At 32.0% G+C, this 18,074-nt stretch overlaps 1 protein-coding gene across 2 annotated transcripts in view; it reads left to right on the top strand.

Annotated features, from left to right (window-relative positions):
• The window catches only part of BTBD8 (BTB domain containing 8), an 88,736-nt gene extending 71,443 nt beyond the window's left edge, over positions 1-17,293 (top strand). Inside the window, exons 10-18 of one of the 2 annotated variants that reach the window (XM_045847158.1) lie at positions 2,418-2,600; positions 3,265-3,402; positions 4,296-4,425; positions 6,883-6,944; positions 9,395-10,097; positions 10,357-10,444; positions 10,839-10,978; positions 12,895-15,177; positions 16,436-17,293. In XM_045847158.1, coding sequence (XP_045703114.1) covers positions 2,418-2,600; positions 3,265-3,402; positions 4,296-4,425; positions 6,883-6,944; positions 9,395-10,097; positions 10,357-10,444; positions 10,839-10,978; positions 12,895-15,177; positions 16,436-16,902 — 4,194 coding nt within the window. In that variant the 3' untranslated portion in view covers positions 16,903-17,293. The remainder of the gene's footprint in view (positions 1-2,417; positions 2,601-3,264; positions 3,403-4,295; positions 4,426-6,882; positions 6,945-9,394; positions 10,098-10,356; positions 10,445-10,838; positions 10,979-12,894; positions 15,178-16,435) is intronic. The other variant, XM_045847159.1, reaches the window with a different exon arrangement.
• The last annotated feature ends 781 nt before the right edge of the window (positions 17,294-18,074 follow it).

The raw sequence follows: 18,074 nt of genomic DNA, 5'->3' as shown, positions 1-18,074 counted from the left end.
ACAAAGTACCTTATATTCTGAGAAGAAAAATATTTCAGATGTATGCTAAGTGTAAAAGGAAAGGTACAGAGTACTGTGCATATAAATGCCTCCATTTGAGTGAAATAAGGCAAAAATTATATCTATTTGTGTTTATATGTACCTAACTCTGGAAAGAAATAGAAAATAAATAATATTGACTGGAACAAGGGAAAATGGGTAGCTTGGGAGAGAGGAAGACTTTTCTTGGTAATACCTGGTATATATTTTTTGAAGTTTTAATTATGTGTTCTGTTAACTATTAAAACTTTATGTGTTTGGTCTAGAAGTGTATTACATTCTCCTTCTTCTTTGAACCTCACGCTACTCTGACATTTAATGTTATTGTAGATTCAGACCAGTATAGAATAAGGTCACATACCACCTGTGTTATCACTTATATTTATATTTTAGTTTTTTAATAGATTACAAGCAAAATTGTGACAACTGTACTCTATATCTGTATTTTGAAAAAGATACTACTGTCAGAGCACATAACATGTGTATGTAGTACACATTTTGTAGATACCTGACAAGTTTATTTGAATACCCTATATTTGGTACTATTACCAGGAAAATACCTATAGTAGATCAAATTGGGATTATTGCCTAAAACTCTTAGTAATTGCAGTTACTCAGGAAGTCACCAGATGAGAAAAGGATGATGGTACTAAAATGATTTAAAAAGACTTGAATTAGCAAAGTATGTTTTTAACTCTAATAAATAAAAGCAGGGGAAGTATATGTTTTTTAAAAATTCTTGATAAATGGTTAAAATTTTTAAAGTCTTGATGTTCAAGAATTAAACTTAATTTAGCTTAGGAATTCACTTACAGACTTGAAGTCTCTGGTAATGCCAAGGGATCAACAAATATTTGAGTGTCTGCTGTGACCCATTTCTATATTAGGCCCAGGGGATACAAGAGTGAGCCAAAAACATGGTTTCACACTCAGTAAACATACAGTCTAATGAGAGAGATGGATATTAATCAAATAGTTATGTTAATTATTGAACAATTGAAAATGAATTAGTAAGGGACAGATTCTCTGATGGCATGTGTAAAAAGGTCCTGATGTAGGTACAGGAACCAAGAAAAGAATAGTGCTTGAGTTGAGATCTGAAAACTACAGAGGGTGTGCAAAGTTTACATCAGACAGCGTATGTTAAGGATTTCTGGCTGTTGTTTCCACATGTATCAGTTATCTATTGCTGAGTAACAAACCACCTCAAAACTAAGTGGCTTAAAACTGCAGTTCATTTTTCACAATTCTATGGTTTGACTGGGTGACTCTTTTGCTGATCTCGCCTGAACTTAGTCCTGTGCCTGCTTTCAACTGATAACTAGGTAGGAGGCTGGGCCTCCTGCTCCATGTGGTCTCTTTTATGAGGCTTCTCCATGGCCTCATGGTCCCAGAAGATCTAGGGGGGTAAAGGCGGAGCTGCAGTGCTTTTGAGGCATAGGCTCTGGAACTTGGACAACACCACTCTGTGTGAGCATGTGAAAAGGCACAGTCTAGACACAAAGGATGAGGAATTAGATTTCACCTCTTGATGGATGGAGGTACAACAAAATTGTGGCTATGTTTTTCCATCTATTGCAGTCTCTGTTGGGTAATTATTCAGTAATAATTATTAGCAAGCATTGTTTTAACAACTAGAAATCAATCATGGACACTGACAACAATGTGGTGATTGCAGGGGGTGGGGTGGAGGTGGAAGAGGGTGGGGAATATAAATTGTAATGGAAAAATACAATAAATAGTAAAGTAATTACTGATAAAAACAACTAGAAAATCAAACATGAATAAGATATAGTAATTTATTAGTTGCTATTTTTCTTTTCCTTGAAGCCCATGATATTTGCATATTTGTCATTCCATTTTCCATAGAGATTAGTATTTGTGAGTCATCATTAAATGAATAAAACATAAAATGAGGGGGCTTACCTAATTAGAGAGGTGGAAAAAAATCACTGCATATTATAAGTAATTTTTAGCCTTTCTAAATTTGTAGTAACACATATTTTACAGTCATAAAAGAATTAAGGCTATGCTGGTATAGCCATGCAATTATGAATGATGTCTATAGGAACAAAAATTAATTCAGTAGTGAAAAATCTCAGGAAAGTCAAGTTTTTCTTTGTAGTTATAACTTTGCTTTCAGGTTTGTTTCAGCTACCCTTTAAAGGTCTTTTCTAACAAGCTCAAAGTTTGCCCTTTTGGGTAATTTTGAATGAATGAATAAATATTACATGTGAAACTAATGATAAAGATATTACCTGTCTGAAATTTTGTTTTTTTGCAGGAAACATTGCAAGAAAACAGAAGTATTTGATTTGCTTAGAAAATTACTTTATGAGCAGTAATCTAACTTTTTTCAATATTTTTTAAATTGTAAGAATGATAAGAATGCTGCATTTCTTCTGATGGAAAGTGACAGGCTAATCATCAGTTTACCCAGAGTGAAGTGGACAGAAACAGCACTGACTATGGCATCTCGGCTACAAGAAGAATGTATTGCATTTATTATAGAAAACTTCCCGAAGATCGTTCAAAGTGAAAATTTTGCTCTTTTTTTACAGGTACTATGTTGAAGATTATATCCTATATTTAGTTCCATCTTTGTGTTCTGATTATAATTATGCAAGAGTTTTTAAATGCAGGTTGTCTTTGATTAAATTAGTATGGCTTAAGTAAATTCCATAGCAGATGGCAGGTTTGCATAGGATTTAGAGCAGTGATGGACAGGATTTTTGGCTCACAAGATAATGAAGGCAGGAGGGGACATGTTTGAGTACCCTGGCAAGGTCCAGTGTAACTCTGGCCAACTCTAGCTCTCTATCAGCATAAGCCATATTTTAGAAACCAAAGTCAGAAAGATATTGTTTTGGTCGCTAATACAATTATGGTCCATGCAAAATTCTTTGTTTTCCTGGGGATCCACTTTTTCTAAATTTAGTAATTAAAAAGAACTGATATTACTTACTTCCAAGCTCTGTTTTTAGGATGATTAGGCTCTTCATAACAGTTTGTGTGTATGCAGGTATGCAGATTTTTTAACAAAGGAAAAGAATTATAATCATAGTAACTATTATAATAATTACTATATTATTATTAACAGAAGAAATAATATTTCTGGTTGATTTCATACAGCCAGTTATGATGGTCTGCTCTTATGCCAGACTTTCACATTTGTTACACATTTTACATGTATTCCTATTAAATATCAATTTCTGTGTTTTATAGTCACAAGCAATGAGCAGCACAACTGATCTGTTGGACAAAATTTTAAAAGCAATTGAAGAAAACATTACCACTGAGAATAGTTCCTCTCTTCTTATGACTCTGGACATGTTACTGAACTCTGACAGTACAAAAGAAATGGTATTGAATGTAATATAGTTCATTAAAACATTTGAATTATTTTTAAGATTTTAAAATATATGCACATTTTAAATGTTCCATGGTTTATTGAAACTAAGCAATGGAAACCTAAGGGTTGGTTATAGCCTACTTTTGTGTATATTTGGAATTTTTTTATAATACATTTTAAATTTTTATTTACCTCCAAGTGAGCATATTATGAAAGTTTAGAATTTGGCAATTTTACTGGTTAATTCTAAACATAATTTAGTAGTTAACAATATTAATTGGTATTGTGTAACTCTAGTATTTCTCCTTGATCACTACATTAAACTTCCTAAATATAGAACAATTTAAAATAATTTTTTAGAAATTTTATTCATCAGTATCTTTTATTTTATAATATATTCTTAATTCCTTTCTGTCTAAAATAATCACATTTAAAATAAAGCAATGACTGGGGAAAGGACTGACTGGGGAAAAGCAAAAATTAAAATATTACTTATTTTTAAATGCAGTTAATAATGGTAATTACTAAACTAATTGTAACCTACTGACATTTTGTATTCAACAATAATGATTTTAAAATTTTCATCATATTTATTACGATTGCATAGAGTATTTGACCTTGTAATGTCATAGTGGATTTGAAACGGCTGTGTAAGGTATTCATGTAAAGGCATTGGTGGTTTAAAATAATGTTTGGTTGAAAGAATAAGGTTTAGCTTCATGTTCACTGTAAAATTCTGTTGTGAAGAGTAAGGCTTCATAAATAACATGTACCTGACAATCTTAAAAATCTAAGTATGACATCATTGATCTAGCTTAGGAATAAGTAGATTCGGAAAGGAATAATGACTGGTTGCTATGACAATGTGGCTCTCACCAGCTGCTGATTTGTTGCTTGAACGCAGGGTTTTACGTGCAAGATCCAGGCTCTGCGTGATAAGCTGTGGATCTTCCTGGTTCAGTCTTTCTATGCTGTTCGTCACACAGAAAGCTGGAAGCTGATGAGTACAGATCATCAACAGAAAATCCAAGCAGGTATGTTACCTTTGAGATTTTTTATTATATTATAGTCTTTGTGAGAAGGAATATTTTGAGAGGATTCTAGTAAGTGGTAGGATTAATGTTTGTTTGCTTCTGTTCAATAATAGCTTCCTGATTGAAACTACTGATCGTATGTTTAGGCAGTTGTAATAAATCATGCTTTTTTGCTGTTTGTAGAAAATGAAACTCATTTCATATATATATACATATATATGTATGTATAAATTTTTTATCTTACTTTATATTGGCAATAATGTTCCAAATTTGCTTAAAAGCATTCTTGTTTTACTTAGAGAGATTAGAAGTGTAGGAAAATATAATCCATATAAAACAGATCACCAAACACACTTTCTCTCCCTTTTAAAATGTATTTTTCCACAAAGCTTTTCCGTCTTTTGCATATGATACCATTTCTTGTGGTTTTTGCCTACATTAGATGGCTTAATTTCACAATTGATCGGTTCAGTGATACTGTGTGTGCTATTGCAGGGTGTCCCTCAGGAGCCACACAGTGGTCTTTGACATCTGATAGGTACCACTTGAAACATTAGCATTAAACAAAAGGTGTATATTGCTCAAAATGTGTATTTGTTTCAAAAACATTAAAATAAAATGTTGAGGATATGGAACTAAAAATGGCTTCATGACTATTTTTGGCTTAAAGCAGGTGCCTTAGAAAAAATATTGGCAGACTGAGCAAGTATACTTTTAAACATTTTAAGTTGAGAGACTAGAGACTATATTTTATGAAGCAAACATTTTTGTATTATAAAACATGGAAGCCATATGTGGCATAATACATTCTAGATAGTTCATAGATACATTAAATTCTTTACTGATTTGGTCAGAATATGATTTGCTCTGTCTTGTGTTATTAGTATAACATAACTGTGTACCTAGATGTGATCTTGAGAACACTTTTCAAAGAAATTAAAAAAATAAATAAATAAAACAACAAAATCATGAAACAATGAAAATCATGAAGTCTTTAGAAACTGGACATTTTTTCCTTGTGACTCTTTCTATACTGATTTTAGATGACAATTTAACTTTACTATGAAATCTGTACAATGTGAAGAAAAAGATTAACATTCCATGAGCAGATGTCATTTAACTCTCTTGTGATTGGCAGTAAACTTTATTTTTCTTCATTTGAGAGGATTTCATAATTAAGTTGAGCTTCAGTATTTTTTCTTAATTTTTCAAAGTGCTAATTAAAATGACATGTAAATACGTATGTATATACACACATATACACATATCTAAAACAAAATACTGGTAATCCAACTGTCAAAGAGAACTTTTCAATCTATTACATTTACACCAGTATAAAAATAATGTTTTTAAAATCTTAAGTGTGTTGAATTATAGTGATTCCTGGCATATGGATAATTATGTATTGAGAAACCCCAGAGGAAAGGGTGATTGTAGGTTGTCTTTGTTATAATATTTCTTTATTCTAGTTTGAGTTACTGATCTTTGGGAGAAATTGTACATTAATTTCTTCCTGTGTATTATTGTGCAAAGTCATTTGCTAACTATAAGTCAGTCCTGACAGTGCCATTTCTAGGATCCTGCTTTATCGTATAGGACAGATTCTATAGAATAGAAATATTAGAAGATGCATGGTAGAGTTACAGATAATTTAATGTATTTTTCTACAGTTGCTTTAATAAAAAAGTAATTTTTGGAAATTATATGTATTTCTTCAAAGTATATTTTAGAGCCCCATAACTTTCAAAAGGCAAAAATGCATTAGCTAAACTGTATTCATAGCTCTTATACCATTATTCCTATATATTTTCCTGATGTCATTCAAATTCTTATTTGAAGAATGTAAACATGAGTTCTCTAATAGTTGCCATTCAACCTAATCTATAAAATGAATGTTTATGTAATTCTAAAAAGAATATGAGTTTGAGAATTGTTTCTTGTTTTACTTTTAAAAGAACCTTATGTTTTTTTCTTTCTTCCTTCCTCACACTATAACTATAAACCAGATAATATTTATGGTTAATTCCAACAATAATTTTATAACTTAGGATAAACATTTTTGTCGTATTTAATAGTTTATAAAATATTACATTTGCCACAATCTGTAATTTTTTAAAATTTGGAATACTAAATGAAACCAGTTATTTCTAAAATTTTACAGCTTCAGAAAATTTTTGTTTTATAAATGTATGAATCTTTTCTGTAAGATTTTATAGTTCTCATTTATTAATTTTAATAACAAAATTCATAGGAATCAGAAAATAAGAATGAAAGTGTGGTTCTTTAAAAATATTTGTTTTACTAGAGTAGGGAATTATCTGTATGTTAGATTGGTTTTAGCTATTTTAAAGTTATTTTCTACTGAGAGATAACTTTTTTCTAATCATATATTTTCTCTCTAATTCTGTGTTCATAATACTGCCTTCTATAAAAATATATTGCTGTTTCTTTTTACAGCTGCATTTGACAAAGGTGATAATCGAAGACTTGGTAAAAAGCCTATATTCAGTAGCTCTCAGGTAAACTTTTAAAATTTTACAGGTCCAAATGAAAAAGGATAGTAAATAATTTAAATTTCATTATCTTATACTTCAAAATAATTTTTAAAATTTATTCTTACATTAATTAAAGCTATTTCTTAATAGAAATAATTTTGAGTCTTTTTTAATCAAGTGAACATTTCATACATTTTTAAATGATGTTAATTTTTGATATCCAGCTGGCATAGAAAGTGTAATATTCTGCACCCTCTTTATTTCCTTGAAAACCTTTTTGGCAATGAACATATTGGAGCTATTCCAGTAGATCAGAAACTGTCTAGAATTCTAGACCTAATTCAATGTCTATTTTTCTAATTAACCTATTTCTTACAAGAGAAAAATGTTGGTTGTCCCAGTTTTCTCTACACTAAGATTTTAATTCATGTGGTAAATATTTCATGTGAAAAAGTCAATTAGTACCAAGTTGTGTTTTACTTTAAAAGTTAATTAGTATACTTACATGAAGTATCTAAAGTTGTCCAACCCTTAGAAACAGAAGGTAGAATGGTGATTGCCAGCGGCTTCAGGGACAGGGAAAAGAAGAATTGCTTTTCATTGGCTGTAGGTTTAGTTTTGCAAGATGAAAAAGCTCTAGAGATCTGTTGTGCAACAAGGAGTGTATAGTTAACAGTACTGTACTACCCACTTAACAGTGGTTAAGATGGTAAACTTTGTTATTTATTTTTTATCACACACATAAATTACTTGGTGTATTTATTATAATGTGAAATACTTTTTTCTCCAAAAAAAGTAAAGGTAATAAGGCAGAGAAAAAAGTTTTAAAAGATTGCTAGTACCAATATATGATGTCTGGGATTTGCTTTAAAATAAAATAGGGGTAGTTATATATTAAAAAAAATTGACCCAGAGTTGATTATTGTTAAAGCTGGGTAATAGGTACATGGGGATTCATTATAATGTTCTATCTTCTTTTCATTGTTTAAATTTTTCTATATCAAAAAGCTAAAAATCAAAACAAGAGGAAATAGTACTAGAACCTAAAAGGTGTCCAAGAGGATTGCTTTAGGGGATTACCTACTTTTTCTTCATTTGTCAGTAGCATATGGTGACCATTATAATTTGTCCATTTGTGTATAGGTAATATAGGTAAATTTTTTAGAGCTAAGTTAGAGGATGCCTATAAATGCATATACATTGAATCATCATCATTTTGTACTTATGTTAATGTAAAATTTCTAAAAGAGTGGAATAGAGATCTTGCCCATAACATGATACTTTAAAATAGATAGAATATGGTAAAATAGATTAAGTAGGATTGGTTTTATAGGTGGGAAGAGGTCCACCTGGTTTAAGGTACTAAAAATAAAGAATAAAATAAAGAATTTTTTTAAATAAAAATATTTTTGGCTAAGATTTATTAAGGAAACAAAAAATGAGACCTAAGCCTATTTACACTTTATAAATATTACACAGAATCCTAGAAATTGCACTTAATAGTATCAGTCTCTACCCTCTGTATAAAATTCCTACCAGTTTTTAAAAATTTTTTGTTCCCTTCCATATCAATGTTGGTTCTAAACAAAATGATGAAATAGGTGCATTTGTCTTCAGTGCCTTTCCATTTTCCCCTTTCTACCTATTTCACCTATTTTTAGGAGCCACCCCTTTTCCTCCACTTCCTCCAGACAACCAATCCTTTATTACTGCCTTTTTTTTTCCTGTATTACTATCTTGTTTCTCTTAAAAATCAGACTTTTCAGATGTGATATAGTTCTCAGAATTTTGTTTGTTTGTTTGTTTTTTAAATGAGGACTCCAAGAAAATTCTTACCACAGAGGATAAAAGTTCTGGCATTTGGGTTAAAGAGAGAATTTTTGGTGAATATCTAGATAGTCTCTCAAATTATACCGTAAGGATGACTACCTACTTAAAGCAGTAAATCATGGGGTCAAGTCCCTGTTCCATCCCTATCAGTATGTGATCATGAATAAATCACATACCTGCTTTAATCCGCAGTTCCTTGCCTAAGAAATAGAGATAGCAACAGGAGCTATCTCATGGTACTGTTGTGAGGATTAAGTGAGATGATGTATGAAAAGGCTTTTAGCACAGAACCTGGGATTGGACCCTTAAAAGTACTGGATATTGTTATCGTTCACTCAAGGCATCTAGACCCTGTTAGGTATTAATTCCCTATCTTAACTTCATAAAGTGACATGTCTTTTAAAATAGTATAGACCTTAAATATTTTGTGCTGTATTTTACATTTGATTCAGATAATGTGATCAAAGACACATTGAAAGTATTGCTCAAAATGACCAAAGAAAATTCAAGTTTTGAGTAGATCTAAGTTATAATACAAACTTTGCTAGGGTTCATTTTCTTTGCAAAACGGGCTTATTAAAATGTAAAGTATTTGTATGTCAAAGAATTCAGTCAAGTTACAAGGTACTTTTTCTTCTTTGTAGCAAAGAAGACAACTTTCTGACTCTGGTGTTATAAAAAACAAATCTTTGAGAGAAAATAATAAGAAAAAGTGTTGGAGTTGTCCCTCTACTAATCAAAAGATGAAATCTGATGGACTAGGAGCATCTGGACATTCATCAAGTATGAATAGAAATACTATAAATAAAACTTCGAAGCATGATGACTTAAAAGAGAAGGGTGATACAAAAACAGCATCTAAGATTACAAAAGAATTAAAATCTGCAGGGAAAAATGTTTCTGGAAAGCCCAAAGCAATAATAAAACCCAAAACAGAAAACAGTGATAATGCAAAGTCAGCAAACATATCATCTAGACAAGTTGTGGAAAGATCAGCAACAGCAGCAGCAAATGGATACAAAAACACATTAAACGGAAAAGGAGTGAGAAATCAAGAAGGACAAGTTACAGGTGCCAGACCCAAGGTACTCACTGGAAACTTAAATGTGCAAGCCAGAGCAAAGCCTTTGAAGACAGGAAAAGATTCTCCATGCCTTGGCATAATAGAACGCTCCAGCAGATCTACAAATTCAAGTATGGAATTACTGGTTTCCACTGAAAGTCTGGATGAACCAAAAGAAAATGGATCAACAGAAGAGAAGCCATCTGGTCATAAACTATCTTTTTGTGCATCTCCAGGACAGACAGTGAAAAACAGTGTAGAAAGTATCAAAACTTCCACTGTAGGTGGGTTTTAGCACTCTAATCTTTAATACCTTATGACAGTTAAAAGTTCCTAGAAAAAATGACTTGTTTGGGACTTTTATTTAGTTTCAATGCAAAAAAAAAAAGTATTTACTTACATGTATTCATGCAAACAAAGAAAACAGTTCTTCCCATGTTGCCATTTAATTTTGTATACAGTATCTATCTGATCAATGACTTTGTACATAATTGTTACATATTTAGTGTTCTGTCTCTTGACTTCCTTTTTCTTAACTTACAGCTGTAAAATCTCAACCTGTTTCAAAAGTTACCAATGGAACTTCCAATAAAAAAAGCATTCATGAACAAGAAACTAATATAAATAATAGGTAAGTCTTCATTGTTTTACATATATGTTAGCTTTCTCTGAAAGTTAATTATATACTGACTTCTAGCTAAATATTTTTAAATATCTTCTTTTTTGTTAGAAAAATTAAAGTATTTACATAGCAGTTTAAAACATTTCTTATTTACTAAAAAGTATATTTATGCAAAATGATTGATGCAAATAAGTTACATTTGTCATACTTGATTATACATTGCTTTATCATACTTGATCTACAGTTTTATAACCTTAAAGACATATGGGCATCTGGTCTTTTTATTTTCAAAAATGAGATATTTTTTTATTTCTTTGAGAAAAAATTATTTCGTGTATGGGTCTTTTAAAAGCTCATGTTTGGGAATTTCAATATAATACTGAATGCAAATCATTTTTCTTAGTGTGCTAAAGAAGGTCACTAGCAAAGGATATAGTGATCCAGTACCACAGGCAATTTTGAAGAAAAGAGGACATGACAATGTATGCGCTACAGCTCAGCAGAGGACAAAGAATGCCCCATCTAATCTTGCTAAAACTCAAGGTAAACCTGACATAATCCTGGTGTTCCTTCCTTGTTTAAATTGAATAAGCAGAACTCTGATTGGAACTTGAGCAGCAAAAAAGCAATATATAACATGGTTTCACTCATTTTACATTTGTTTCATGCTGTAGAAATGAGATTTTATATTTTTACATTTCAAAGAAGTGCAATATTTTGGTATTCTGGGGTGTTGGTTTGGTTTTTATTGTCTTTTGTGAGAGAAATAATTAAGGGAGTCCCTACTGTCTGCATTTCTGGTCCTTTTATATATTATGGCCAGGTTTCTTCAAAGTTTCCTTGATAACTAGGAATTCCATCTGCAAAATCAGCACTAAAGTCTTCTTTAAAAAGTAATGGTGCAGTCTAGAGAGCTATAATACATAGAAGGAAGAATTTTTCTCTCTGTTTTGAGTTTTATTACTTTTAAATTTTCTTTTTATTTTTTATAGTTTTTTATTGTTATTCAAGTACAGTTGTCTCCATTTCCCCCCACCAATCCCCCCACCCCACACATCCTCATCTCCCACCCTCAATCCTAACCCCCTTTGGCTTTGTCCATGGGTCCTTTAGACCTGTTCCTTAATGACCCTTCCCCTTTTCCCCATTATCCTCTCTCTTCTCCCCTCTGGTTACTGTCAGTTTGTTCTTAATTTAATGTATCTGGTTATATTTTGCTTGTTGTTTGTTTGTTTTGTTGATTAGGTTCCTGTTAAAGGTGAGATCACATGGTGTTTGTCTTTCACCACCTGGCTTATTTCACTTAACATAATGCTTTCTAGATCCATCCATGCTCTCGCAAAGGGTAGGGGCTCCTTCTTTCTCTCTGCTGTGTGGTATTCCATTGTGTAACTGTACCACAGTTTACACTGTACCACAGTTTTTTGATCCACTCATTTACCGATGGGTACCTACGTTGCTTCCAACACTTCGCTATTGTGAGTTTTGCTGCTATGAACATTGGGGTGCATAGATTCTTTTGAAATGGTATTTCAGGATTTTTAGGGTATAATCCCAGCAGTGGAATTTCCAGATAAAAAGGCAGTTCCATTTTTAGTTTTCTGAGGAAATTCCATACTGTTTTCCACAGTGGCTGCACCAGTCTGCATTCCCACCAACAGTGCGCTAGGGTTCCCTTTTCTCCACAACCTCACAGGAGGGAGAATATTTCCTTTGGAATCTGTTCCCCATTCTAAGAAAGAAAAGAGTGCCAGTCAAATTGCATAATTTGCTAACATACTAACTGATTTTAAAAATTAATTTGTTATATGCATTAGTAGTTTGTAAAATCCTAAAAACAATGTTGAGTTACATAATGAATAATACTGAAAGTAAATAAAAAATAAGGCAGAGAAAAATTATTCATGTTCTAGTTAAAGTTAAATATTTCAAAATATTTGGTAATTCTGTTTGACAGGGCTCAACATGTGATCTCTAGGACTTGAACCAGTATAAACAAGTAGATTCCCAAAATGAATCCTCTTTTTTTTCAGTTACCAGTTTTAGTTTCAACTGCATATCTAAGTTGTTAACCCTAATGAGCTACAATAATAATAATGATTTGGTTATGAGAAAGAAATTGGTTTTCTTCATGGTTGAGGGAAAAAAATGCAGCAGTTTTAATATTTCTATTTTATGTTAATCTTGATCCCCCTTTTTAGCTGTATGGAATATAGTCTTTTTCCCCCCAGAAAAACTTCAAAGGCAAGTCCCTGGCTGTTCTTTTGGTATAAGAAAAAAATATTTTCCTTTTTTATTTTATTATGTGACTAACTCCTATTCTGTAATTGTCCATTTGATTGTAGGTATGTTACCATTCCATTGTTTTATTTATTTTATTTCTTCTAAAATAATTGAAAAACAAATAATTTTATTCAAAAATTGAAAGGTATATTACACTTTTGAATTTCTTTTCATAGGATGCCAAGGAGACTCACCAAATTCAGTGAAATCTTCAAGGCAGTCTGATGGAAATGTAACGAAGTTGGACCACAGTACAACAGAAAAACAAACACCTAAGAGAAAAATTGTCAAGCAAGGGCACACAACTTTGCCTAAAGTTAATGCAAAAATGGTGGCAATACCTAAAAACGTAAATCAATCTAAGAAAGGTGAAACTTTAAATAATAAAGATTCAAAACAGAAAATGGTTCCTGGACAGGTCATATTGAAGGCTCAATCTTCTTCTCAAAGGTCTTTAAAAAGTGAAACATCTGTTGTCCAAAAAAGTAACAACAGTGGCATTGTTACTGAACAGAAGCCTCATGAACCTCTAATTAACCTCACAGCTGAAATCATTGATATAGAAGCATTCCAGTCATTATGCATACCTGGCCCACAAAAGCCATTAAACAATCAAGAAAAAGAGAAATTGGTATTAGAATGCCAAAAGATTTCAAATATGGATAAATCAATAAAACATGAATTGGAATCAAGACAGATTTGTTCTGGAAAAATTGAAACAAAATTGTCCAGTCACAGAGAAATAGATCACTGCAACCCAGCTCAACTACACTGTCATATTAATGGAAGTGAAAATATAGATCCAGAATTTTATAGCACCACTGCCATAAAATCCATGATTTTAAATCCAAATGAAAACCTCTTGAACTCTAATCCAGTTTGTGATTTGGATTCAACAAATGCAGAGCAAATCCATTCAGTATTAGATAAGGAGAAACACGTAGAGAGAAAAGACATGAACAAAAAATCAAGCATTGAATGTGTGAAAGATGTACCTTGTGTTCCTGAAAGGACAATGGATAACTTACATACTATTCAAGTTGATGGAAAACCTACATTTCATGTAGAGCAGACAATTCCTAGTCAGTTATCTGATGACTCTGCCATGAATGAAGACAAATACGCTACAGGAGACTCAGATAGTTCCTCCAAGTGTTTTTTAGAACAAATATCAGGAAAAAATTCTCCTAAAGATATGGAAGCAACAGAAATTCCAGAGAAAAATAAAGAAGCTCCATTCACGAGTGACTGGAATTTGAGTACCAGTGTTCTGCATCAGAGAGACAGTCCTGAATCTGACAGTGGCAGTGCTACCACATCCTCTGATGACATAAAGCCCAGGTCTGAAGATTATGATGCTGGAGGGTCTCAGGATGATGATGGGTCAAATGACAGAGGTATTTCTAAATGTGGCACTATGCTATGCCATGATTTTCTTGGAAGAAGTAGCAGTGATACTAGTACTCCTGAAGAATTAAAAATATATGATAGTAACTTAAGAATTGAAGTGAAAATGAAAAAGCAAAGTAGTAATGATCCTTTCCAAGTTAATTCGACAAGTGATGATGAGATTCCTAGAAAAAGGCCAGAAATTTGGTCTCGATCTACAATAGTCCACCCTAGGGAAAAAGAAAATATTCTACGAGGCAGTGTCCAGTTTGCTCAGGAAGTAGATCAAGTTTCTTCCTCAGCAGATGAAACAGAAGATGAAAGATCTGAAGCTGAAAATGTTGCAGAAAATTTTTCTATGTCTAATTCAGCTCCTCAGCATTTTCAGGGGATAATTAACTTAGCTTTTGAAGATGCAACTGAAAACGAAAGTCATGAGTTTTCTACAAGCAAAAAATTTAAAAGGTCAGTTTTACTTTCAGTAGATGAATGTGAAGAACTGGGATCTGATGAAGGGGAAGTCCATACTCCCTTTCGGCCTTCTGTAGATTCTCTTTCACCTTCTGATGTTTTTGATGGCTTTTCTCATGAACATCCTAGAAGGACCTGCTATTCCAGAAATGTACAGGGAAATGAAGGTAGTATTGTAGAATGTAAACAAGATAAAGGCAACAATGTATGTAAAAAGGAAAGCTTTCTCTTGGGTGTTAGTAGTATTGGCCCTTCAAGAAAAGATAAACAGAGTACGTCCGTCACAGAAAAAAAGTATACCATTGATGTCCTGCCCAAAGAAGGCAGGCATCTTCTTATGGAAAATAAAAAAGTAAGCAATGGAAGCACTGTAGATAATGACTTTCAGCAACACAGCAAACTCTCAGATGGTGATATAAAATCTCAAGAAAGACCATGTCATTTGGAGCTTCATCAAAGAGAACCCAATTCTGACATACCAAAGAACAGCTCTACAAAATCTCTGGACTCCTGTCGGAGTCAGCTTCTGCCTCAGGGAGGTCAAGTGAAAGAGAGCCATTCTACAGCTACCGAAAAAGCTAATATTGCTTTATCTGCAGGTAATGTACAGAAATAGAAATGTTAAATCCATAAGAAAATTAGTTTACAAAATTTTAAAGTTGTATTTAGCCTTGAATGTTATATTTTAGTTAGAATAATTATTTAAGCAACAGATTCAAATTTTAAATGAAAACTTAATTTCCTATTAATATTAAAATTAACTAGTTACTCTTTATTGTTCACTTAAAATCCTAGTGCAGAATCAATATCTAGTAAAAATTTTGATTATTAGAGCTAACTTAATCATAAGAGATTTTACATAAAAGAATAAAGAGAAAAACTTAGTTTGCTATTATTTAGTTATTTTTATCTAATTTAACATAGGAATTCTTGACTATTAGAAATTTTATTATACATTAGATATGATTTATGGACTATGCTAGTATATATCTTAAGAAGTCTGTGCAATAACTATAGTACTATGTAACTAAAAACATTGAACTATTTTAACTAGATTAATTATTACAATTTATATACATTTTACAAAGATCAAGACTTTAAGGGTCACTATAATTCTATTCTAAAATTTTCAAGTAAAAAGATAAATTTCCTTAAAAGAGATTATATTTAGAAGCAATGATAATATATGAAATAGACCAGGCTTACTTCATATGTATAGATGATTTTCTGTCTTAATTGTTTTGTGTTTGTCTTCCTTAGTATAGTAATTTAAAATATGCAATAGTCACTGACCGAGTAGCTATTGTATATTAGAACTAAGAAAAATATGGATCAATAGCCCCTGTTCAGCAAAATCACAAGAATAGGGAGCTCCTTAAAGTTGTACCTTTTTGTTTGTCCTTGCTTGCATCCTCCTTTGCATGTGCAATATACAAATAAGGCTTTAGATAAAATGTATTCATTCTCCTTTTGGAACTGACTTACCCTAAAAGTCACCATCAAATAACCATGTTCTTTTTTCTTCTTTAAGTTTTTATTGTAGTGAATTAGATATATGTGCATATTCTATGCTTATGTTTAAATAATTTCTGTTGTTTTCTGTATCACAAGTTTTCAAATTATTGAAAATTATTGTTAGTTGCCAATTTTGATTTTGCTGCTAAACATTCTTGAGTTGTTTTTTTAAGATAGAAAAAGGAATGCCTCAAAAATCTTGTCAATTTGTATAAATATTATTTTTTCCCATTCTGGGTTTTTTGTTGATTTTTTTGGACTGTAACTATTACATTGTTACAGAACTCTGAGGGTACCAACATGTGCAATTTTTACATTGTGTAGTATTATGAATTATTTCAGGAGACATAGATGATTGTGATACACTGGCACAAACCTACATGTATGACCATCGACCTTCAAAAACCCTCTCTCCAATGTACGAGATGGATGTAATAGAAGCATTTGAGCAGAAAATGGAATCAGAAATACATATCACAGACATGGATTTGGAAGATGATCAACACTTTGCAAAACAAGATTGGACATTATTAAAGCAACTGCTCTCTGAACAGGATTCAAACTTAAATATTACAAATTCTGTTCCTGAAGACTTAAATTTAGCACAGTATCTAATCAATCAGACACTACTTTTAGCACGAGACAGCTCAAAACCTCAGGGTAAAGCACATGTTGACACTTTGAACAGATGGAGTGAACTAACCTCTCCACTTGATTCCTCTGCAAGCATCACCATGGCTAGTTTTTCCTCTGAAGATTGTTCACCCCAAGGGGAATGGACAATTCTGGAACTGGAAACTCAGCATTAAGAGTACTAACACTTTGGAAAATACTCAACTGTACCACCCCTTTATTTTTGGATGTTTATGTTATATCCAAATGATAATTACATTAGCTAGAGATGCACTGCCCTTACTATTGAGGGAGTCTTTACAGTTTATTGAAGTAAACATAGTTTGTTTATTAATATGATATCACATGTAGAAAACAAGTTTTTCTAAAATTTTTTAGCATGTTTTATTATTGGAAAAATTAGAAGACTATAAGGAAGCCCGTCCTTCAGTTTCCTTTCCTAACTGATCATTTGTTCACTTACCATTCAAGAACTGAAAATGTGAATGCACAAGTAGATCTGTTCTTTTACTTTTTGCTCTGCATATGGTAACATAATAATTTAACAATAAAAAATATATTGTGTTTGTGTCAGTTTATGTAACGTTAACCAGTGAGTAACATTCAGACTTAGCTTGGTGAATTGGTGTGGTTGAGGCTGGTGGCTGAGTATAGAAAAAAAGCCTTGAGAACATTATGCTAAGTGAAATAAGTCAGACAGAAAAAGTCAAATACCCTATGATCTCACTTATATGTGGAATCTAAAGAACAAAATAAATGAACAAGCAAAACAAACAGACTCATAGATACAGAGAGCAAACTAATGGTTGCCAGAGGGGACAGGGGTTGGGGGCTGGGTGAAAAGGTGAAGGGATTAAGAAGTACAAATTGGTTGTTACAGAATAGTCACAAGAGTGTAAATTGCAGCATAGGGAATATAGTCAATAATATTGTGATAACTATGCGTGGTGTTGAATGCACACTAGATTTATCAGGGTGAGTGCTTTATAAAGTATATGATCATCTAACCACTATACTGTGCACACCTGAAACTAACATAAAATGAATGTCAACTGTAATTGAAAAAAAATTTTTTTTAAATAATTTTTTAAAAGAAAGAAAAAAACCTTCACTTTCCTAATAGTTCAGGTCTAGGAAATTGTGAAGTAAATGCATCTCAAATTTCAATTACATTGTTATAAAACAGAGAAATGGAATTCTTTTTATCTCTAAATTTTGGGGGTATATCCAGAGAGAGACATCTGCCCTTTTCAAAAGAAGTGGGAAAGTTCTCCCTCTGTTTTACCAATATAGACTCCCTTTATAGTTAGTTAATTACTCCCATTTTACATTCCATGGTAGAGATATT

This window comes from Phyllostomus hastatus, unplaced genomic scaffold (assembly GCF_019186645.2).
Source record: "Phyllostomus hastatus isolate PE091 unplaced genomic scaffold, TTU_PhHast_1.1 phas_contig_524, whole genome shotgun sequence".
Classification (NCBI taxonomy): domain Eukaryota; kingdom Metazoa; phylum Chordata; class Mammalia; order Chiroptera; family Phyllostomidae; genus Phyllostomus; species Phyllostomus hastatus.
This window is presented reverse-complemented; position numbering and strand designations above follow the sequence as displayed.